Source organism: Epinephelus fuscoguttatus, linkage group LG12, assembly GCF_011397635.1.
Source record: "Epinephelus fuscoguttatus linkage group LG12, E.fuscoguttatus.final_Chr_v1".
NCBI classification, from domain to species: domain Eukaryota; kingdom Metazoa; phylum Chordata; class Actinopteri; order Perciformes; family Serranidae; genus Epinephelus; species Epinephelus fuscoguttatus.
The window spans coordinates 24,676,002-24,700,089 of NC_064763.1; the positions used below are offsets into that span (position 1 = coordinate 24,676,002).

Consider the following 24,088-nt stretch of genomic DNA (forward strand, 5'->3'; position numbering starts at 1 on the left):
AGGCAGACAGGGCTGGAACCTGGCATCTGGCGCCCCCTTCTATGGAGTTGTAGTATTGCTGCTGGTTTACGACACAAAGCTGCAAATCTGATTTCTGTTAAAAATGTTATTTATCAGCAGTTTATGTACACACAGGATGCATTATCTCTTAACCCTGTAAAGCCCAAATATTTAAAAAAATATTTTAATGCCTTAAGAATTATTGTTAAACATTAGCATAATGCACATTCTATTTTTTATTTTAATGTACATTTTCATTTTATTTTATTTTATTGCTTTATATTTACATACTCCTATTTCATACTCTTATTCTCACTTCATATAATTCTATATTCTTTAAATTGGAACGACTATAACGAATCATAATTTCCCCTCTGGGATCAACTGAGTATTTTTGACTCTAATTCTGATATAGAAAAAAAATTAAATTGTTGTTCACCATTCAGATGTTGATGTAGAGGGCCTCTGATTTAGAAATTAAAGTTTTTTATTTTTTTTTATTATTTATTATTTATTTACTATTTGACAAGGACAAATGCATAAGATGCAATGCACACAGGTTTCTATCCGTGGCTACTTTGCAACTCCTGTCTCTGGTTAGGCTTTTAGAAATAAAAACAGTAAGTGTAAGATGAGCATGGACTAATTCCATACAATAATACAACAGAACATACGCAGTAAGAACAGACGAAAAAACAATTTAGGAATTTAAGTATGTTTTTTTTGTTTTGGTTTTTTTTTTAGGAAAATGTTGTGATTGTGCATGTTGGACCTTGTTGGGGGCAAAATTTTAATTTGTACTCACGTTGTCTGAGCAAATATACAGAACAACTAAAGGTTCATTTGCAGGGTTGATTTCTTCTTTAGCACCATAACAGTATATATCATAAATAATACTAACACAACAATCATCTTTGTAATGAACAGTCATTTATTAATAAAAAAAAAAGATAAAGTTGTATTTATAGAACTGAATTTCAACTCTTTGACCCAGTGTTCAAACGTGTTCATTTGCAATGCCAGTTCTTTGTCAATGAAAATTAAAGTTGAACATAACACTTGAGGAAAGACTCCAGTGCTGTCTGGAGGGAAACGGCATCATCAATGATATTCAGACCACAAAAATCAGTATTGGGCCATGATATTCTTTTTCAGCCAGCGATATCTGTCATTGGGCTAAATATCCACATAATCACCAGCTGGACAGTCAGTAGGTTGTTGGTTCTCTTTGTCCACTTCACTGGCATCTTCATCTGCCTCTCTGTCATTTACATCACGGTCATCTGTTTCCATCTCAAAATCTATCTCCATTTTGGATGCATCAGTCACATCCGGCTCACTGTGTAGCAGACCTCTTTTTGGTATTCTGGAATGTAAAAGTTAAATAATAATAAATAATACAAATGAGTATTATGTTGTCATAGATAACCTAAAGGCTGAATACTTTCAATGCAAATAAATCCTAACTCTACTTACACATTCCATTAAATGCACAGGACACTGTCTGGCTATCCTATTATGCTTTCTACTTATCACACTAAAAGGAACACATGCATCCCCCAAGAACACTTACAACCTCACATTCAGAAACACTGAATGAACACCTGTCCTATAACAATGAAACAAGCACCCCACTCAAAAGAAAAAATAAATAAATGAAATAAAAATAATAATAATAATTCCAGAAACTGAGAAAAAAAAACAGTATACATTTAGTATATTTTTTACTAATAACATATAGTTCCATGCATGATTTTAAACATACAGTTTGAAATACTGCAACCACAAATAATTTATTAATGTATTAATTTCTGGTCTAAACTAAAAGTCTTTATAGTGAATCATCAAATACATTATAATTGCATTGGTATTTATTTCCATATGTGAAAAGTGCAATGTCACCATGTAATGAGTAAGGTGCACATGGTATTTTTACTACCACCCTTACCTATAGGGTTTTAGAATTGCAACACGGACATAAAAAGCTTAAACTCATGATAAATGTGTTCCACAATACTACAGATCTTTACCTAGGAAGTCACACTGAGATTAAAACCTCTTTTGCAAGTGAGACAGGGTCATATAGCAGCATACAAACAAATAGGACAACTATTAAATATTAAACTATTAAAAACTAGATTAAATCCCAGCAACAATATTTAATCTAGTTTGTTAAATAAAGCTGCAGCTAGAGCTGACTGATTCCTTTATTCTAAATTTAAAATCATTTAAAGAGATAAGAGTTTTGAGTTTGAACTCGGCCTGCAGCTCATTCTAGGACCAGGGCCACAGTAGAACAGACTTGTTTCACCAGCCTGTGTGCACTTTAAACTGGAGCCATGTGTGTGACCTCAGATTATAGCTGCTTTGCAAAGATAAAAACATCTGGTTTAGGCACGTTGGACATTTACCTGAGATGATCTTATAAAGACTGTACTGATGTACCAGTGTTGTAACATAGGCAAAGTGAGGACGGCCATCCTACCATGCTGTACAAGGTTTAATGATGGGTCCTGAAACTAGGTTTAGTCATATACCTCAGGGCTGAGAGATAGAGGGTCAAACTTGGATAAGGTGCACTGTGAGGCAAACCTGTAAACAGTATCGCCAAAATCAAACAGACAGAAATAGGCTAGCGAAGCGTTTTCCCAATACAGTGTGAATTTCAGTTTCTTTGCAAGGTATTAAATATTCAAAATTGAGACTTTTGTCCATCCAAATTCCCAAATATTTACAATTATCAACAGACTGAATGCAGACACCATAAAGAATATTCATGGAGAGGGTTGAAAGCTTTGTTTATCCAGGGGAGAAAGTCATATTTTTAGTTTTGGTTGAGTTTAAAGGCAGTTTCAGATCTGTAAGAGTATGTTGGAAGGTGTTTTAAAAAACGATTTTGTGTTTGTTTCTTGTTTCTGTTGCTTTCTGTCAGTGTATACTCTGATAAAGTACCTTGTATTCTGAGCTTGCCTTTTACATAGTCATCCCTCCCTATCTCTTTTAATGACTTTCAGCTCACATGGTATTTTGTACTATCAGAAGATAGAGAACCGTCCTATTGACGATATTCCAGCTTTTATTTGGGGTGTGTGGAATGGGGAGGATTGTGAGTGGATTTCATGCGTTGTTCCTCGTCATATATACTTTAAGTTTGATACCTGCTGTGAATATGTATTATGTAAACCTGTTAAAATTGAAGAAACATATTCTTGGTTAAAAAAAAAGCAAGGGTCCCAAAAGCGATCCTTGTGGAACACCCTTCTTCACAATGACTGGATCTAACATGACATTACCATGTTTAACAATCTGTGAACGACTAGTCAGATAACTGTGGAACCAAGCTGTTAATGAGTAGTAGGTGGTCCAATATTGAAAGGTCTATAAACAGAGACACACGTTCTAGACCTTGGAATGATCTCAAAATTTACCATTTAAAACATTTTACTTACTTGAATTTTGATAAATCCAGTCCAGTAAAACAACGAGTTGAGCTTGAAGAAAAGTTTGTCGGTTGCATGAGTTCATGGCTGTAAACACATTTACTGTCCACTATCAGTGCAAGGATAAACAATGTGTGTTTTTCTTTTACTGATATAAAACCTTTCCAGTTTTTTTTAGGATAGTTCAAAGAGATAGCCTTACAGGGTTATCATTACACCCTTAATAAAAGTACACTTTATTTATATAGCTGCGTTCACACACAAAGTGAAGGTCAAAGTGCTTTACAGGACTGAGTGGGCATGTACAAACACTGCTTTACTAACATCCCCCTCATCCTTCTGTTAGTTTAGATGCTTCCGTCAGGGCAGGACAACTTAAACTATGGAGCGTTTTCTTTGTTTAACATGTCACAGTGAGGGTAAATAAAGGTATAAATAATAAAGTCAATGATGGCTGCTTCAGTTGAATTAAAACAGCTTTTGTTAATGTTTTGAGCGACATCTGAACTGTTACCAAATGACATTTACATTTACAGTTTATAATGGATCTGAACATACAGGGAAACGCTGCACTTAACAGACTCTCTATTCATTGCTGGATATTTGTTGTTGTTATTTTTAAATGTCACCAAATTCGTAGTCATGCTTTATCTAAAAGGTTTCACTGTACTGGTCCTGGCTTCACATTCAACGTTCACACATTCATTGCTTTGTCATTCACACCTAAATCCTTTGTATCATTTGGCTTTTAAATTTGTGTGAAAGGAAATCATTTAACCTGCACAGACCGAGTTTAACTGCTTCGGATATGTGGAGGAGGCATTCTTTCAGTCCCTCCTACCCCTTTCTCCATACAAACTGTTAGATTATGTTATCTTGCTCACTCGGTCTTTGACCACCATCCTCATCCTCTCCCATTTTTCAGCCTCCAGTATGGAGATTACATCTGCTGTAATGAAACAAAGGCTCAGGTTTCTCTTAACAACTCTCACTGCTCTTTAGATGATGTCATCCTTCCCCGCAGCCACTGATTCACCATAAACCGACCGTGTGTTAGTCATCACTCGATCATCCTTGGCCTCGTTTGCTGCAGTTTCACCATTAATTCATTCTTAATTACATCACTGCAGCAGCTAATCACGTCCACTGCACCTTTACTGCAAGAACTGTATTTCACATGGTAAAATGTGAACACACATATTAGGTTCCTATCAAGAATATTTTAAGGTTTTTAACTGGCAAATTACAAACTCATTCTGCTCTCTTGACAGATATTGTTTTATGAATTTACTTGCAACAACAGATGTAATGATGGGTTGGACACCAGAACAGCTTTAGTGCTACCTGACACAGATTCTCCAGCTCTCAGATCATCTACAGGAGAAAAGAAACATCATTCTTCCTTAAGATATTTCCTCATCTGGTATTTTTATCATGTGGATCAACTGTTGTATATTTATATAATCAAAAGTTAAAACCTGTGTTCATTATCCTATCTTTCCCCCTAAAAGCAACTATTTTTTTATTTTAATTTTGCTCATTTAGTCTTGATTTGCTTGCATTTTTAAAGGGGAACTCCCTGAGTTATATTCGTCATAAAGAGTGATACTACAAAATTAGAAAACATTTTTATAACGTGTTTTGCAGCTCTGGAACGACCCTTCCATGTCTGAAAAGACAACTCTGATGGTGTTATCAGAGTTATTTGGGCTTAGTGACATTTTTTAACAAAATACGTGAATAATATGGTACACACTATAATGCAAGTTGGCAAAAAATAAAAAATGGCCATAATTTAGTTATTTTTTGTCATAAAAGACCAAGTATACATAATTTAAAAAAAATCGGGTTCACTTTTGGGTATGTTACCATAAGGCAACACCATACCATAACAGCAAGAAATTTAAAAAAGAGGGTTAAGATTAAAATCCATGGTATTTGAAATTGAAAAAAGAAAACATTAAAATTAACTCTTAACTCGTTTGTTTGTTTGAACATTTTCTTCAGACAACATTGTACCACTGTAGAACATCCCATAGGAATAAATGTGTTAAAGAGTGTAAGAATATTTCAGCAAATTTAACTTCTACATTTTATCGACCAAACTATCAAACTAACAGACTGTAAAATGACACAAAAAGATGTTTTCAGGCCACTTTTGTGGAGGGAGTTGATGAAGCTGAACCATGCGAGAGAGATTCCAAAAAAGGGACTCAGCATGTCTTCCAGAGAGCCATGTAAACAGTAATATTGGTTGTCTTGGGGCAATGGCGGAGTATTGCAACATAATTTAGGATTTATTGTGGGATATAAACAGACGAAAATGGTAATGTGACCTAGAGGCACCATCGATGGGGTAACAAATTCAAAATGTGGGGTTTGGAAGAAGTGGCTGTTTAGGAGACAAGGGTCTGAAATACTTTGCATTTAGGGCAATAAGTTCAGAAATTTACATCAATTAACTGTAATGCAGCCTTTAAAACCAGGAAAAGACAAAACTCGTATTAAGACACCCAAAATGAAAGACAATAACTTGTTTCATATCACTATATAGATATGATATCAATATATTGTCCAGCTCTGATTGCATTGTGGGAAATGTAGGATCTAGCATTTTAGGATCAGCATTTCTTGAAGCACACTTGGAACTAAAATATCAAGATATCTCTGATCCCATTTTAAGCTGTCCCACCACAGACAAGATTTTCTGGAAAAAAGTGACTGATAAAGATGCACTTTACTGTGAAATCCCAATTACTAATGGTTTTAAGAACATTTACCCTAATACTTCTATTAGTAGCCCAGGTTATTATTAGCTTACATCACTGAAGTCAAAAGGCCTTTATTTGGGACAGGCCTTTAATTTCGTTCATGCAAAACTGTTGCTCAGCAAAGATGGAAAAAACAATCAAATTGTTTATTTGAACCAGTATGAATATCACACAGCAATTATGAATCATTAATTTAATCTAGCTCTGACAGACAGGCCATCAGAGAAAGAGAACCATATGACACTCATTTTACAGAACTCAAGGATTACGGCACCCAGCATACTGACACAACACAACTTTATCCTGTTAAAACAATACTCAAAAACTTGGATTAATTTTTATGAAAAACCCTTTTGATTCTTTTGAGCAGTGGACTCTTACAGACTAAAGAGATATGAATAACTTACTGGGTAATCAAGTAATGGACACATATTCTGACTTTATAACAGCTTCAAAGGTACAGAGTCACCACTGGTTCTTTCATCATGGTGGTAAATCTGAATGAATTACGGTCTTCTCTGGTGCTCATAGTTTCTATAAAATGAACTGACTGAATTGTGGAGAATCTAACTAAGCTGGAACATTTATATTTGTTGGTGCGATCTGCACAGCTATCTAACATTAGCTCAGGTAGGCAGTCGACAACCTGGTTTTAAACATCCAGAGAACTTCTTTACAATGAACTGCTTGGCAATCAGACCAGGCCTGTAATTGAGACAGGCCTTTATTTGTCAAAATGTGTAGCCACACCGGGCTAGTAAAAGAGATTGGGCGTTTAATTGGGACTAAGCTTTTAATTTAAGTTATACCATAGCTGAGATATGAATATGAGTTTGTCAGCTGACTATAATTCAAATAGCCATTATACTCTATCTGATGCACCTACTAGAATAAAAGCTGGAGCAATCCGTAGCTTTTATTTAATCATAAATAAACCCCCAAACACTATCATGATTTTTGATTAAACCATGTTTTATTATTCCTAATATTAGATGTAGATACACAAGTCAACAAACATTATTTTCGATTTTGTAATGAAAATGCTCCACAGCACACTGACATCGTGTGGAAGGGTCTGGTATTACAGACACGTACCTGAAAATGGACAGCAGTTATAATTTTTGCAATAAGTTGCATTAGTAACAGTAGTAGTAATAGTAACAACAGTAGCAATAATGATAATAATAGCAATTAATAATAGTAGTGGTATTAACAACTCTGAATTACAGAGGAAGGAACAGACATTCGTCAAAAGTAATGAGAAATGAAGGTAGGAGGACAGGCTTATCAAATGCTGCAAGACAGACCACTGGATGAAAAAATACAAGCTCCCACTAGACAGCAAATATCCTGCCTTCTTCTAAAAAAAGGAAGCTCAAATTGTCACCAGTCTGTTTTCACCCATATCTAATACTTAACAAGTAAAAGTTTATTTTTTTCTTCTTCATTAAGTACTCCATTGTTACAAGTACTCTCATTACCAAAAACTCATCTCTTTGACATCAAGAATACATTACTTTTCATGTCCTGGTCAAAGCTCACCAGTAGCACGATGCTATTTTTAAAAGGATGCAACATTGAATCGCAGCCAGCTGAGGACGTTTCTACAAAACTGGGTTGCCAGGGTCATTCTGCATTGAGTATACAGTACGGTATTAACGTGTGAGCGCGTGTGAAAGAGATAGAGAGAGAGAGAGAGCTCGTGTACAGTATGTCAAGTATGAGAAATATTTTTGCTTCACATGACCAATTTGGCCAAACTAATTTGAATCATTCACATTCAAATGAGCTGATAAGAAAATACACTGTTTGACCTTTAAGTCCCTAACATCAACTGGATGCTGTGTCTGATGTCCAGAGCAGAGAGAAGGTAGCACTTAAAACAGCTCATCCACCGGGGAAGAATGACTCCTCCATTCGAAATTGTGCACAATGTACGCTAACTGCGTCGGCTCACTTATGTATGCAATGACCATATTGACTCTCCTAGATCATAGCTAAGTCTAAGGCTACTTAACTGATACAAATCCCACTGACAGAGACAAGGCAGTCAGATTGATAAAGTTTGAACCAGGTGCTGTCACTGTTTAATAGTCTCAAAGTGGATGTTAGGATACTTCTCTGGGGTCTTTCATTTGAGCATTCGACATTCATTCGGGACTGGAAAATAAGGCCAGCTTGTTAAACTTCCAGCTGTTTGTGTTATCGCAACAGTTTGCCTTTTTCAAAGGCATGGTGTACACATCCAGGCAATTACCAGCTTTAAAAGAGTTACTTTTCAGAGTGTAATAAATCAGAAATAATTACTCGCTTGCAACCTACTTAAAATGATCCATAAAACTCTTGAATTCAGAATTGTTATCCAGTAACTTCCTGTTGCATTTTGGCAGTTAGAAAAGGCAAATTAACGCTTGGATTTAAGTGACTGACTATAATAACAGCTAACGACCAATTTATATAAGATTGCACTACTGCCTACAGTCTCACAAGATACTAGAAATGCTTTTATCATCTCAAACATGTAGCATATTCGAGGAAACTAATAAACACCTATCTCTTTTTTTTACATATTGGATTGCCATTATCTTGATTTAGAAATGCCAATTACATAGTTGCTCTCCAACCCTGCATATGAGGTGATCTTTTCCAGAGTACATCGACACAGAAGAGAATAGATGGCAATGATGGAGACACATACAAGTATAAACCTACATGAAGTCATGCCACATATGCAAGAGAGCAAAGCTCGTCTAAGAGACAATTTGGGACTTCTCCCTCCCTGCCACCACTAGTGGGCAGAGCTTTCTGTCGTTGCTGTTAATTCATATTGTACCTGCATATATAATCCACTGACATACATTAGATCATTGCCACAGGGCACATTTTTAACATTCTCATCTTCGTACTACAAAAACTTTCGTTAAGACTGTTCGAATGGAGGGCGGGGTTGTAAAAAGGGGTTCAGTGTATCTGGAGTGGGTTCAAGTAAGGCTCAGTACACCTCTCTCTGTCAGGTAGCATATGAAGTGCATTCTTCACTGCCTGTCTGATATCACTTGCACACCCCTCACTTCACCTGTAATGAGACCTGTCAGCTGTCCATCTGTCCTGCTCGCATCCTCGCGGTCTGCCACGGAAAATGTGCTTCAGCTTTTTATCTACAAACCGCCCCCGTGCCTTCACACCAGCAGATAGAGAGAGAGAGAACGGAAATAGATATTAGAAGACTTGAACAGAAATAATGAAAGCGTCTGGTCTGGAGGAACTTCATTGGTAATGTCAGCTTACATAAAATAAAAACCAGAAGCAAAGAAAAAGCTAATTTTATGAAATCATTCCGGTGATATTGTTATTTCGTGTTTGTGTCTGATTTTCGTCTGCGGACCGAAAAACAGCATTCATCTGGCCACGTTTGATCAGGTATAACATAAACGTGCAAAATCCACAGCACCACAATTCACACACACACACACACACACACGCGCACGCACGCACGCACACACACACACACACACACACACACACACACACTAGAAAACTAATCTTCTCTGCTTTGTACAGAAAAAAAAAAAAATTGAAAATCAAGCAGAAAAGATCACTCGAAAGAAATAATCAAATACAGGCAAAATTAGAGACAAAATAAAAAATAAAACCACTTATTAAATATATATATATATATCATTTTCCCAATGAAACTTGTGATCACTTACTGCACACTGCTAAAATTTAATGAGCTTTATTTTTTTTTTCTCAAAAACACCTCATCAACTGTCATTCCTAAAATAAACAAAATAATACATACAAAGGGCAAGCCCAACATTCTCCACTAGAACCAAATTTGTTTCTCTCCACAACATGAATCAAGATTATCTACTGGCAAATTAATTAGTTTGTTTTCTCAAACCAGCAATAGCAAAAGATAAATAATAATAATAATAATAATAATAGCAATAATATCGGTCAGGTTAATAACATCAATACCAAGAACAGAAAAAGAGACTGATGTGATCCTTCCCAAAGAGAGAGCGCTTTAAAGTGGAGAAATAAAATCAGGGTGCACCACAGTGGAAAGCCTCCATCCATTGTTTAACTAGCGACACGGCATCAAAGCGGCTCAGCTAGTCGAGACTCAGGGAAGAGGAAGAATTTATGTTGAGTGAGAGCCGTGTTGGTGGGTTGGAACTGAACTGGGCCTGAATCCTTGCTAATGCCAACCACACCTGTTACTGACTCAGACTAATAAGCTCAGCTGGTCGGCTGAAATTGGATGAGGGCTTTCATTGTTGGGTGCAGCTGAATGTGAATTATGAATTGAGTGAACGTAAAAGAAAATGACAGATAAAACTGGCGAGGGAGAGAATCAGAGAGAAAGAAAAGAAACAAAGTTCTCTGTAAGCCACATACAGTAGCCGTCGACAAATTCCTTGGGGCCTGCACTGAGAGCAGTGTGTTTGTGTGACCGGTTTGTACTTTGCTTTCTGCCTGCTTCAGTCTGTTGAAATTTTGACAAATGTATTTCCATCGATTTAAACGAGAGTTCTATTTTTTCTTGCCAAAGAAGCTGAACCTCTTCTCACGATCCTTCTCTTTCCCTTCCTTGTTGCGCATGGTAACGCCTCCGGCTTCACCTGAGCTGGGGGAGATGGGAGGCATCGTCATGGCGCGGCTGAGGGCCCGCGGACCTACTGGCGAGTCTCCTGATCCTGCTGGAATGGAATTGTGGATGGAACGGATCCAGGAGCTCATCTCCGCCTTTAAACAGCCAAAAATATTTATTATACTTAACCGTTGTGAAGGAGAGTCACAGGACACAAATATAATTTGTATTCAATTATGTGTTTTAGTAGAGTGATTCTGTTCACATCTCACCTCATCCTTTGCTTGAAACAGATACTCTTTTCCATCTCCTAGCCTGCAGACACAATGTTGAAGACCATTAGTCAGATATAAGCTATAAAATAATACATCTCACTATTTCACCATCTTCTTGGTATTTTATTACAGCCTCTCACTTTAAAATAAAATAAACTAGAACTACCGCCTCACGGTTGTATTTCTCCACAAACCGGTCAAGTTGCAGTTAGTTTACAACCATGTCCGTGAAAACATGGATGCTTCACACACATATCTTCAACACGGCAGCACAAAAGATCAACAATCAGCACAGTCTCAAGGTGGACAACTAAATTTAGTGTCACCAATTTAGCATCTGACCAAATGTCTCCCCTTCTGTTCCTGAGTTATGACGCTGAGTCAGACATGACCAGAAAAGTGTTTTTGCAGAACATTGATGTTGCAGTGAAGTTGACCTTTGACCTTTTGGGAAATAAAATGTCATCACTTCATCATTTTATCCTATTAGACATCTGTTTGAAATTTTGTCACAATTAGCGTATGAATTCTTGAGTTATGGCCAAAAACATGTTTTGTGGGGTCACAGTAACCTTTGACCCTCAACCACCATATTCTACTCAGTTCATTTTTAAGTCTAAGTGGGTGTTTGTGCCAGATTTGAAGAAATTCCTTTAAGGTGTTCTGAAATAGTAACAAGAATAAGACAGATGCAAGGTCACAGTGACCTTGACCTTTGACAACCAATTTCTAATCTTTTCATTCTTGAGTCTGGGTGAATGTTTGTGTCAAATTTGAGGAAATTCCCTCAAACCCTTCTTGAGATATTGCATATAGGAGAATGACACAAATGCAAGGTCACAGTGATTTTGACCACAGCGTGACAATTGTACTGACTCAGGAACCCTTTTTCTGACATCATTAGTTACCAAGTTTATTCTTACCTGAGCTTGAATACAAATTTCCTCTTCTTATAGTCGTGAGCCACCTCGCACACAGCCTCCCCAAGGCTTATGGGTACCTCTCCGTGGTATGGAATGCCGTTGCTAGCGCTCTTGCCGTCCTTATAGAAACCGAGACTTCCTTTTCTTAGGACACAGTACACGTTCTGCCAGGATCTGTGGGAGTAAAAAAATAAGTAAGATGTGGAAAAATCACCAGTAAGAGCTTTTTAACACAACCAGACATTTTCAAGCAAGAATATGTTTTGAAAATTGGGGACAAATTAACAACATAAGCAACTGAGTTTACATGTTGCTCTGAAGTTAGCATGTAGGTTTAAGTAGCACTGTAGGCTACGTAATGTAAACACTTGCAGTTGCATGCCTGAAGCCAATGATGATATAAAGAAATCTGGCACACTATGATGAAGATAGCTAGAGTAGACAAAACTGTAAGAAACAAGAGTGTTCAGAATGGTCTGAAGCCTGAGATTTATGCTCACAGGAATTATTTCTACATACGAACATCCAACATTATAACATTATATAAGACGTAAAATACAAGCAAAATACAGACAAGCATAATAGGTCCCCTTTAATGCACTTGACCAACTCCCTCCACACCAACATTCACCTGGTAGCTGCCTTTTTGCTGTGGGACTCCATCTCCTGTTTTCGACAGAGCATCCCCTCCATGGTATCTGGCTCGGACTCTGCTCCACCCCTGCTCGGTAACGTGGCAGAAGGCTCAAGGCGAGACGATGCCAGCCCGCTGTCCCTTCCTGGTCCGTTCACCGACTCAGACTCTGAGCCCTGCGGTTCAAACCAAGAACATGAATGAGGAGGTGGAAAAACACGAGACTGGATGGAAGCAGTGAGCAGCAAAGCAGCCATTCACAGCCATACATGAAAAGCCATGATGACGCTTGCTTTGACGGCACTGTATGATTACCTCAGGTAACAGCATAGCGTGGGTCCGCATTATCACACAGTACACTGATATTACACAGGACGATTACAGTCATTCATACGGGTGAGATATACAATTAAAATAACAGCACATGTGCGAAACATGCATGCTGGACTGAACATGGATAGTTAAAATGTTAAAATAATAATAATCAAAATGTACCTGCTGCCAGATTTGTTTGGAACAGAGGCAGATACAAATTTGCAATGTAAATATCATTACTGGTATTCTTAAAATAATCTTTGCCTCTTCAGTCAAGTATCAGTAATATACTGAGCCACAGTAAATGATTCTACACTACTACACACACACACACACACACACACACACACACACACACACACACAGACAAAACATACATGAACTCAAATACAGGTCACCTCTCTAAAAGCCTAAAATCGTTTACCAAATTTATCTTAAATACGGAAACCACAGACTTAAAGTACTCGTTTGTGACAGTAGTTGTGTTTCTATTTCCTCAACAAACCTTTTTTCTAGAAAGACTATTAATGACTTTCACACTCATCACAGGAAGTGTACACATATAGGTAAAGACTAAAACGAACTACACATAAATCATCTGCGAACAGCCACAGTTACCACCACATTTACAACTCTGGGCTTCACACGTACAGTCACTCCTGTCCTGGTCAATATGAGCACATATACAACAGCAGATTGATCCATGACAACAATCTGTTCATGAATCTGCATCATGCCTTTTAAAACAGCAATGGGACTCATTGATGGAACATGAATAAATAAAGCGATGGTTTTGCATCTGTGACAGAGAGCGATGGCTTCTCAACAGAAGAAAAGAGGCACTGCAGTTGACCAGGAGCTGAGCGGAGGCTGTGACGGGGGCGAGGGGAGAGCTACACAGCTGACCACGGCTTGGTACTCACACGCTCCGGCTGCTTTGGCTTACACACACGTTTAGGCTCTGATTTCTTTCCCACTGACAACGATAGCGATAATGACTGCTGATAAAAACGTAACAAGACATTGTTAAGAAGTGTTTTAGACACTGTTTACACTTCTAGAACTTTTTCTCAGACACCATTTTGATTGGCTTCTAACAACAGTTGTCAACAACTGTGACCATATGATCAATGTATACAGAAATGGCTCCCTTTCTCTGACTGATTATTCTCTGTAGTTTCTGCTGCAAACCTTAACATTTATTTCTGCTTTCAACCAGCAGCTAGAGTAGACTACCATCATCTCCTCCGGCATCTGCCAATAAGGACTTTCACTATATCGTGTAACATGCATGAAGTATGTCCCACCCAGATCCCAAACCCCACATCAGGGTTCCTGAGGTGGTGGGTAAGTTTCTTCATTTGCAAGCCTGATTCTTTTCAGAAAAAGTGCTTCCACAATACAAACTTATTTTTCAAGTATCATCAAAAATACCTAAAAAAAAATAAAAAATTCTGCTTAAATAAACACTTCATAATTTACAATTAATAGCCATTCTCTGATAAGAAAAATACATATATTACTTTCAACTGGACAATAGCAAATTACATGATAATGTGACAAGGTTTGTACTGAAACAATACTGTTGATTGGAGTAGAACAGACAGAGACAGGGACACACACTCACATACACTTACATTATGTATTAAATGTATGACATACTCGCAGGTTTGAACTTCTTTTACAACTCATATACTTTCATAAAATTCATAGTTTGCAACATAAGGTTATATTTGTCATAGTAATGGGATAGTATTAAATGTGGACATCTCATGGCAACATCTGTACAAAGTTACCATCATTTATCTTTCTGTAATTGACTTTTTGACACAGACTGAGTGGGGGGGCGAATATAATCCATGTCATAATGTAGAAGATGAATCATGGAACATGGAAAAGACGTTACAGGACATTATGTGCTCGATCCCAAAGGTAAAAAATGACATTAGAAACCTGGTAAAAAATTACAGAGCAGAAACCTGTAGCACACAAAGCATTTGCATTTAAAAAACACTCACCTGAGATGTGTCATTGTCGCTGTGAACTCCATTCACTGACACAGACTGATTGAGTGTGGTCTGGTCCAGACTGGTTCTGTGTTAAAAAGAAAAAAAAAATCAATGTCTGTTGATACTGTACGCCAACACCGTTCTGCTCCACCATAACTCCCCTTTATTTTACCTGGCTGCAGAATCATGTGCTTGACTTTCTGTCTCAGATGGTGCCACTTCTACTGGGGGCGGTGTCGGGGGTCGCCGCGCTCTCTCCTCTTCCTCTCGCCTCCTCTGGATCTCCTGCTCCTCAAGCTGAAAAACGGGAAGTCAGTTGTTTTATCTAAACCTAACACCTCATGAGTGAGGAAAAATCAATGCCTACATTCACAGATGAGAGGCGGACATCCTGTACATCCTGTATATCCTGTATCTATTGCACCAGACGCTATTTTGATGTGTAAGTCATCTCTCTACTTACTGTAGTGAGTTTCTCTAGCAGCGAAAAGCGGTCTTCCCAGGCTGCAGCAAGCTTCTCAAAGGCCTCGTGGCGCTTAATTAGGCTCTCTACCTCATCCACATTTGAGCCCAGATCAGCTGCTCGCACCAAAGGTTCCTGCCCTGCCAACCAAGACTCTGCCACATAGGCATCACGTCCAAACTGCAACACCTCCAGCACTGAGATGCAGAGACAAGAAGAGCAAAAGATAAAGAGGGAGAAACAAAAAGACAGAGAGTGAACAAATAATGAGACATTAATAAATATAGCATAAACAGCAACAGAAACTATTAGTAGTGAGTCAGATGCTTACTAGCACATATTAGAGCTGAACTGAGCCTTTGTTACGCTTGTCATATTGCTCTTATCCTTTGTTCTTAACTCTCTTATTTATGCACATTTATATTTATTGAGTGTCTGTAATTGTTGTGTTTGATCGATCTATCTACCTACCGACCCACCTACCTATCTATCACGTCGACGTATTACGGCCCTTTCAGACCAACTGTAGCTTCATGGCAAAAAACAAAAGCTTCACTGATTTGAGTAAGACCACTTCATTGGTGCGGGAAGGGTTGCTCAGCAAAAGGCTCACAAAATAAAAAATAAAAACATATGCAAACAAACCAAAACGTTAGTCCTGGTTCTACTTCTGCCATATTGCAATCAACACCCATCTAATACGTGTATGACCTATGACCTGCAGGCAGACAGAGCAAAAAAGGCGGCTGATATAATAACTTTGAGTTCTGAACAATCCTATTTCAGAGGGAGTAATGAATCTGTGTCTCTTAGACCTTTAACCTGGACATATCTGTTTGTACTTTATCTGCTACCTTTACCCCATACCCTCTGCCAATCACACCGCAGTATGACTCACAACTCTTTTACCATGGCACTATTAGACTCAATGTGCCCCTATTCTCTATAACATGTTATGCATGCATACCAATTTGTAAATGGTCCATCTTGTCTTGCCACTTTTTGTTGATCTTGTCTCTCTTTTCCTGCAGTTGAGCCAGTTTCTCCCGGATCTGGGAATCAAAGCAGAGGACAGATGAAGAGAAGAACATTAAAGGACAAGTGTGTAGAATGTAGTGGCGCCAAGGGGTTAAATACACCGTCACTCACGCCTCCTTTTCCAAGCAGAATTTTAGTTTTTTCCTTGGATTGGTTAGGGTTAGGGTAAAAATATCTGGGTAGGCCAATAAGAGGCAGAGAAAATCAGAGCATGCAAAATGGCTCTCAAGAACCTAAAGTGGCTTCAGGTAACAAAATCAAGAAAGGACGCCTCTAGCACCAATATTGTGTTTGTTCTGGGCTACCATAGAAACATGGAAGTGCAAAATGCCATGTTTTTTCTCCCCTACTGTGCTGTGATTGGCTAGTACCAATCCTTACTATGACCTCTTTGCCCTATCTTTAACCACGTCCGACCGCAAAGCATTCCACCTCCACAAATTGACGTGACAAGTACTAGACAATCACTGCACAGTAGGACGGGACTCCTGATAAACAAACATGTGAGCAATTGTAGATATTAAGAGCTCTTTCTTATCAACAAAAACACAGTGAACCTTGTCAGGTGATTATACACTAATGAAAACATAATTATGGATATCATGTCATTTCTACCAATAACTGTCCCACCATTCCACACACTGGTCCTTTAAGTAATAACCCACATGAGTCATTAAGTGTATTCCCTTTGACTCAGACCTCATTCTTGTAAATATGCATTAGTATGACTGTAGATAACAGTGGAAGTGAGCCATGGCAAATTACCTCATCGGCTGCATAGTGATTATTGTTGATGAGAGTATTTCCCATCTCAATACAGGCAGTAAAGCTGTCTGCTCTTGTCTCGATCTCTGACTTGATGTCCTGATGATTGGCAATGACCAGTCCTGCAGAGGACACATCCCTGGGACAACAGAGAGGAGACAGAGGTGAGATTTAAATATGTTTGACACACTGATTATAACAGCATTTATGACAGTAACTGGCAAGTTAAGCATAAAATGACATTCACCTGGGGCTATCATGTGCATCTATCTGCAGGTTGACACCGTCCATCCAGAGCATGAGGTCTCGCACCATGTTGAAGAAGCGGAACTTCTCCACAGTGTCCAGCAGGAGGAGCCTGCGGGCCTGACCAGCCTCAAGCAGGCCTTCCCAGGCAGAAGTCACAGCATGTTCGCTCCTGTGAATGTCATCAGCTTTCTCCCCAGCATAAGCCTTCTGCAGCCGTGCTGCATCATCTTGCACCTGGTTCACCTAATGGGTAAAAGATGAAGCAGGGACATTCAGGTTTCTATTCACATTCCCTGAGTCTCACATGAGATCTCTTTATTAACTGATAGCTGACCTGTCCACTGAGGGCCTGGATGTCATTTTCGAAAGTGTTGTGCTGTCTGTGTAGATGTTGAACAGTGTTCAAATCACGGCCAAGGTCAGAGGGCAGGCCCTCCCTCTTCTCCTTAACACGCCCAAGCACCTCCATGGCATCCTGATGGAAGCGGTGCAACTCATAGGAGGCCGCCAACATCTGTGTGCGTGTGTCGATCAGCTCCAGCAGATCAGCCCAAGCCTCGTTTAACCCATCCTTCCACTCAGCCACACTGGCGTTCTCAGGATGACCCGACTCAATCAGGTCATCTGCCAGCCCATTTACACCATCCACACGCTCTTGGCCGATGGTGCTGGTGTCACGAGCAAACTCCCGGAACTTGTCCCTCAGCATCTGTAGAAAGAAAAATCAGGGCAAATGTGGGAAACATAATTAATTCAGCTAAATTAACCTGAGCATCAGTGTCTCCAAAGTATGTGACAGAGAAAAAAACTCACTGTGACATGTTCATAGTCCTGTCCTAGTTCGTGGGAGCCAGCAACCACCTCCCTCTCAGCAATCCACTGTTCCAGGTCATCCACCTCCCGCTTCAGCTGGGTCAGCCGCAGTCTCTCCTGAAGCCGCCCACGACGCTCCTCAGCGAGGTCTTTCAACCCTGCATACAGTTTGTCGACTTGGGCTTGCCTTAAGGTGATTCTCTCGCTGTGTAAATAAAAAGACAGATCAGTGGTTGTGGGTGTGCAGCTTAACGTTAGCTTAATGTTACTTTAACATTTGGATCTATTTGTGCTCCCTCACCTCTCTGGGTGTTCACTAGTGACCATGAGGCGGCTGCTGTTGGCTAGTTGGTGAATGGTTTGGGCGTAGTCTTCAAGCGCCTGTTCGAGGGTCTGGTGCTTCTTGACCATTACTAGTGCGCTTTGCTCATCCTGGGAAACAAACACAGGAGATTATCACATTTTGTCAAGACAGAAAGAAGTGTAAGAGCAATTCTACGTCCTATTTTGTCTCGTCTTACCTTGGCTTTTTCCTCTGACATCATATGTAACTCTTGTTCTCCCATCCAGGCCTCGGCCTCTGCTGCATCAGCATAGAACTGCTGGGCGCGATTGGCTTCCATTAGACGGGCATGGCGCTTGTCAGTCTCGGCTATCAGCTGGCCCCAGAGGTCCTCCAGCTCAATGAGGCGCTCCTCCAGGACAGACTGCCTATCACCATCTAACTGGCTCTGAGTCTTGCCTCGTCTGAGGATGTCATCGATGCGAGGCTGGTGACCCTGAATCTCCTTCTGCAATGTCTGATTCAGAAACAAAAGGTGGGTTTGGTATTTTCCACACCTCACATTTGCCTGTGGTGTATGCTCAGTGAAGGTGTTTAATAATTTAGAGATGCCAATGAGTGTATTGTAAGTCACCTTTATCTTCCTTTTAATTAACCTGCATTACAACATTTAAAAACAAAGTAGTAATTGATCGTTTCAGGAAATTGATTCTTTTTTCACTGTACCTGGTTCTTCTTACTCAGCAGCTGTACAGTGGGCAGGTCTTTTCCATGGTCTGTGGAAGACGCCAGAGGCATCCTCTCTTTCACCCATAGCTGAGAGGAAAATAGACGAATGAATAAGACATGAGTATCAGGTGAAAAAGGATGCAATAAAAACACTTACTTACTCCAAACTTCTATATTTTATTTATGCAAGCAGTCAGGTAATCCCACTCACAATTTCATCCTCCAGATCTCTGTTGAATTGATGTGCTTCTTTGGAGGCGAGTAGTCGCTGTCTCCTTAGTTTGAGAGGATCCTGAAGGTTGGAGAAGTTGTCAGTGACACGCCTTTGCTGACCATCTACCTCGGTGAGTCCAGCCTCCTCCTGGGACAGGGCCAGAGCCTGAGACTGGAGAGACTGCACCTCCTTCTCTCTGACCTCCATCTGGTGCTCCAGCATCTATACAGTGACAGAACAAAAATGTTAGACACGGAGGTATGACATTTAGCAATCTCCCCTAAACAGCTTTGGCCAGTCCCACCACATGCACTTAGCTCAGCAAGTTCAGGATTTATAAAATACATTCTGAAGCTTTTTCAGCACGATTACAATCACAGTAAATCTTCTCAGTACACGTTTTGTGTAAAATAAACAGTATTTCATGACAGCAGAGATGCCATAGATTGTGTTTTGCTTGCACAGTGTGCTCTATACCTGGTGCTTCTTGAGCAGGATGTTGACACTAGTCAAATCTTTGCCATAGTCATCGCTCTGCAGCTGACCCTCAAGGTTTTTCAGCCAGACATCCAGAGCAGAGCAGCTCTGTGTAAAGAGCTCTGCCCGGTTAGCGTCGAACAAGCACTGGGCCTTGGTGCGGGTGGTGCCCTCCAGCTCCTCCCACTGACGCTGAAGGTCCTCCAGGGTCTGCTGAACAACAGGTTTCAGCTCCGGCTTCTCGGCCACCAGCGCCTGACCCTCCTGTTGGAGGCAAGGAAACAAGAATATGTTTGAATTGATGGCAGAATAAATTAATGATGAAATGCCAGCTAGCCTTATTGATCAGCCAACCCATTAACAGGCAGATAAATGGATGTCTAAATACTGATTGATAACATTAAATTCAACAACGATTAATATAAAAATGGCCATACCTTATCAATTTTGTCGAGCCAGTCTTTGTTGGAGGCCAGCTCTGCCATGAAGGCCTGATGCTTCTGCCACTTGCTGTGAAGATTTCTGGCCTCATCATAAGACATGTCCTGTGCTGTCAGCATCTTCTCATTGATCCACAACGTGAGCTACAGAAAAGAGAACAGCATTATGGAACAAGCATTATTTCTCTAGTGATAAACACAAATTCTATAATTTGTTTCTTATGATTAACTAACTGTCACATATTTATCCCTTTACTGAGATATTCTGCTAATATTTCATTTGATTTTAAAAATAATTTTACCTCCTGTCCATCTTGAAGGAAGTGCTGCAGTTCACGGTTATCCTTGAGCTTTGCCAGCAATTCATTTGCAGCCTCTTTATTTTTGAGATGCCTGGAGAAAATTAACGAGAAGGCTAAATGAGCTTCTGTCCTTCAAACTACAAATTAAAAAGAAAAACATTAATGGGGGTCAGCTCTAACCTTTCCTGGATGGAATCAACTTTTTCCTGGATCTTGTCCGAGTTTGCATTACAGTCATTAATGAGGCGCCGTCCGGCCTCCACCACGCCAGTTATCTTCTCCTCGCTGGCCTCTGTGGTGGTGAGGAAATCCTCGTGCTTCTTAATGGCCTCCTCTGCTCCCTGAAGAGTGGTGGGCATTTCTGTGTGGGACAGCACGTACTCCTACACAGAGGGGAAAGGAATGTCACTTTGTGTTACATTTCTTATGTGTAATTATCTAATTCCATTGATTCTTCATGATTTTTGCAGCCTGTTGGCGTACTCTAAGTGATGGGTTGAGATTAAGACTTATAAAACAACTACAATCTGGGGATATAGTAAATAATTCAAAATAGAACGAGCCACAAATATAATTTTTCTACTCCTGTCTCTGAATTCAAATTCTTATGTTGTTCCAGTCCTTAAATTCTCAATTAATTTTCTGTGCCACTTAGAACTATGACAGTAGGTCTTTCGATTTTATGACATCACCTACTGTAGTATAGTGGCCTACACCACACAGATCTAGGCTTATGGCCCACTTATAGTGCAGCTTACATCTCTCCTCCCAGTTGCTCTGATTTGAGAGCATGTGAAAACACAGAACTGGCCACCAGCGTAAACAAACCACAAACACCCACACAACCACAATAGAGACTAATATGGGGTAAACAGAGTTTAAACATGAGGGTAAACATATTTCTGATTATCAGAACAACACACTTGTGTTGCACTAAAACCAGTGTGGGAACAACACTGGTTTTAGTGTTGTTTTGTTTCAGCAAAGACAAATCTAAGCTTGAAAATTATTTTAGCGGTTAAACCATCACAAAATTGCAAATCTGAAGATTGAATAAAATCAATTTCAATTAATTCAGATTAGATGACTTTGTATTGTAATCAAGTGCAACTTAGTCATGTTGAGGAAAATGGGAGGTGCAAGAGGGCAGATGGTCTGCTGAGAAATTTGTATTTGATTTAGATTTCTTTCCAACTCATACTTAGTTTAACCCATGCTCTGCTTAAAGGCATAATCATCTACTTAAATCATGCAGTATATCTATGTATTTCAGGTACACACAGATATTTGGCTCTGACTTTGGCACTGACTGCTGGACTGTGGACTGTGGACTGTGCCAAATAGGCTTTACAATGATACATGATTTTTGTTTCATTGAGGCCATTGCTCTCTGGCACAGGCTATGTTGTCCGTACCTGGCTGTTGAGGAAAGCCTCTGCCTGCTTCGCGTCTCTCAAGAAAGTCTGGAAGTCAAACGCTTGGGCCAGAAGACTGTGGCGGTTCTCCCACATGCGACGCAGCTCATGCCAGCCAGTGTCCAGCGCCTGGAGCCTCTGGGCCAAGAACATGTGTTGGGCATCCGTCTGACCTTGGGTCACCTCCTCACCAACCGCCCGCATCTTCTCGTAGTCCTCCTTATAGTTATCCACCTCATTCTTAATGTTCTCGTGCTGGGCGAGCAAACTCTCAGCCTCAGGCAGAGAGGTGGGAATGTCCTCTGAGGCCACAGCCGTCTGGGTGCGGGACAGCCACGACTGGAAGTCATCCAGATCCCTAAGGAAGCCCTGCAGCTTGCTGGCTTCACCCAATGACTCTTCACGTCGCTTCATGGTGGCGTTCAGCTCCTCCCACACCTCTTGAATCTCTGCCAGGCGTCCTTGAATCTCTCCAGCCTGATCGGGATGTTCCATGGCCAGCTTTTTAGCCTCATTTCTCAAGTCATCCAGTTTACCCTGAAAGGACATGAAAAATTATTTAAATGCAGAAATGATGACAAGATATGGCAATACGAAGCCCAAAATGATCCTACGATCAATTTAGCTTATTTTTACATTATCTGTTACACAGTCTGTTCTGTTTACATCCCTCACCAGTAAGTCACTGCATGTGACCTCTCCATACCTCAATGGCTTCCAGGTCCCTCTCCATGCCAGTGAGTTTGCGTTGCAGTGCCATCACACCAGCCAGGTCATTGCCCAGGCTCTGGGTGGATTCAATCACTTTGGTCTTTTCCTTCATCCAAGTTTGGATCTCATTACACTCCAAGTGGTAGTTCTGGATGTTGAGGGCCGACTCCAGGGCTTGTTTCTTTTGGCCAGCCATTTGTTCGAACTCCTTCCATCTAGGGATCACGCCAAGTGTAAGATTTAGGTTAAAAATGCTTACTATAGTACTCATTGATTACAAATATATTTTTGTGTACAGTAGTGGGGTTCAGTAGGCATCATGTGTTAGCATTAACCTGTTGTGTAGTTGGTCTCGTGTCTGGTGGATTTGGTCTTTGTTACAGTTGTCGGAGCTCAGCAGCTGCTCGGCCACCTGGTTCACATCATTGACACGAGTGCCTAGGTTGTTCATCTCAGGTTCCAGCGTCTCAAATCTGCAGTCATAAATAATAGACCAGCATTAATTCACTCATTCTGAAAAGTCTACTTTCATTTAGACTACATATTTCAATAGATAATAAAACTCTGAGAGCAGTAACATTTTGTATACTTTTAAGAACAAGATTAGAGCTACAAAATGATGTACTGGATATTTCTAAATATTGTAACAGTTTTAATCATCTGTGGAATTTCATCAAAATGAACTAATGTGTTTGATTTCACAAATGAAATTACTTCAGAGTTCAAAGTTATGTAATTGTCCAGTTAGAAAGAATTCCAAGAACATCCCTCACTATTAAAAGACCTGGTCTCACACATATTTGAATGGATTTCTAATTGTTATTTTACAAGTGTAAGTCGCAGCTTCAGTGTCTCCAATTTGAAAAGGCTTTTTAAGGTATAGGAATTAAGCTGTCATCATGTTTCCCCTAAGTTAAATCTTCTGTATTGACAGTCTCTCCAGACTAACCTCTGTTGCACCACCTCTAAGTCCTCCAGTTTGGTTGGGATCTCCATGCTATCTAACCACTGCTCCTTCTCCTCCACCCAGAGCTGGCAGGCACCAGCTTCACTGAACATGCGGTAGAGGGCCAGGGCCCCTTCCAGAGCCTGGCGCCGAGCCACTGACAGAGACTCCAGTTCTTCATAGCGCTGCTCAATAGCAGGTAGGCGGCCATCCACCTACAGTCAGTCATAAACAATAATTTAGTACTACCAACAGCATGTCATCACTGAAGAAGTATGA

The 24,088-nt window shown here is 40.0% G+C and overlaps 1 protein-coding gene across 6 annotated transcripts in view; it reads right to left on the reverse strand.

Annotated features, from left to right (window-relative positions):
- Window positions 1–7,165: 7,165 nt before the first annotated feature.
- Window positions 7,166–24,088, reverse strand: part of LOC125897939 (spectrin beta chain, non-erythrocytic 1) — a 54,338-nt gene continuing 37,415 nt past the window's right edge. For 3 of the 6 annotated variants that reach the window (XM_049591447.1, XM_049591449.1, XM_049591448.1), the window contains 24 exons: window positions 23,813–24,024; window positions 23,199–23,336; window positions 22,859–23,078; window positions 22,153–22,689; window positions 20,918–21,120; window positions 20,738–20,828; window positions 20,433–20,579; window positions 19,996–20,259; window positions 19,516–19,740; window positions 19,302–19,391; window positions 18,814–19,092; window positions 18,594–18,724; window positions 18,293–18,497; window positions 17,814–18,188; window positions 17,478–17,722; window positions 17,231–17,369; window positions 16,395–16,479; window positions 15,428–15,624; window positions 15,137–15,261; window positions 14,974–15,049; window positions 12,638–12,816; window positions 12,007–12,180; window positions 11,081–11,123; window positions 7,166–10,963 (listed from right to left, as the gene is read on the reverse strand). In XM_049591447.1, coding sequence (XP_049447404.1) covers window positions 10,751–10,963; window positions 11,081–11,123; window positions 12,007–12,180; window positions 12,638–12,816; window positions 14,974–15,049; window positions 15,137–15,261; window positions 15,428–15,624; window positions 16,395–16,479; window positions 17,231–17,369; window positions 17,478–17,722; window positions 17,814–18,188; window positions 18,293–18,497; window positions 18,594–18,724; window positions 18,814–19,092; window positions 19,302–19,391; window positions 19,516–19,740; window positions 19,996–20,259; window positions 20,433–20,579; window positions 20,738–20,828; window positions 20,918–21,120; window positions 22,153–22,689; window positions 22,859–23,078; window positions 23,199–23,336; window positions 23,813–24,024 — 4,593 coding nt within the window. In that variant the 3' untranslated portion in view covers window positions 7,166–10,750. Of the gene's footprint in view, window positions 10,964–11,080; window positions 11,124–12,006; window positions 12,181–12,637; window positions 12,817–13,878; window positions 13,957–14,973; window positions 15,050–15,136; window positions 15,262–15,427; window positions 15,625–16,394; window positions 16,480–17,230; window positions 17,370–17,477; window positions 17,723–17,813; window positions 18,189–18,292; window positions 18,498–18,593; window positions 18,725–18,813; window positions 19,093–19,301; window positions 19,392–19,515; window positions 19,741–19,995; window positions 20,260–20,432; window positions 20,580–20,737; window positions 20,829–20,917; window positions 21,121–22,152; window positions 22,690–22,858; window positions 23,079–23,198; window positions 23,337–23,812; window positions 24,025–24,088 lie in introns of all 6 variants that reach the window. The other 3 variants (XM_049591444.1, XM_049591446.1, XM_049591445.1) reach the window with 2 other exon arrangements.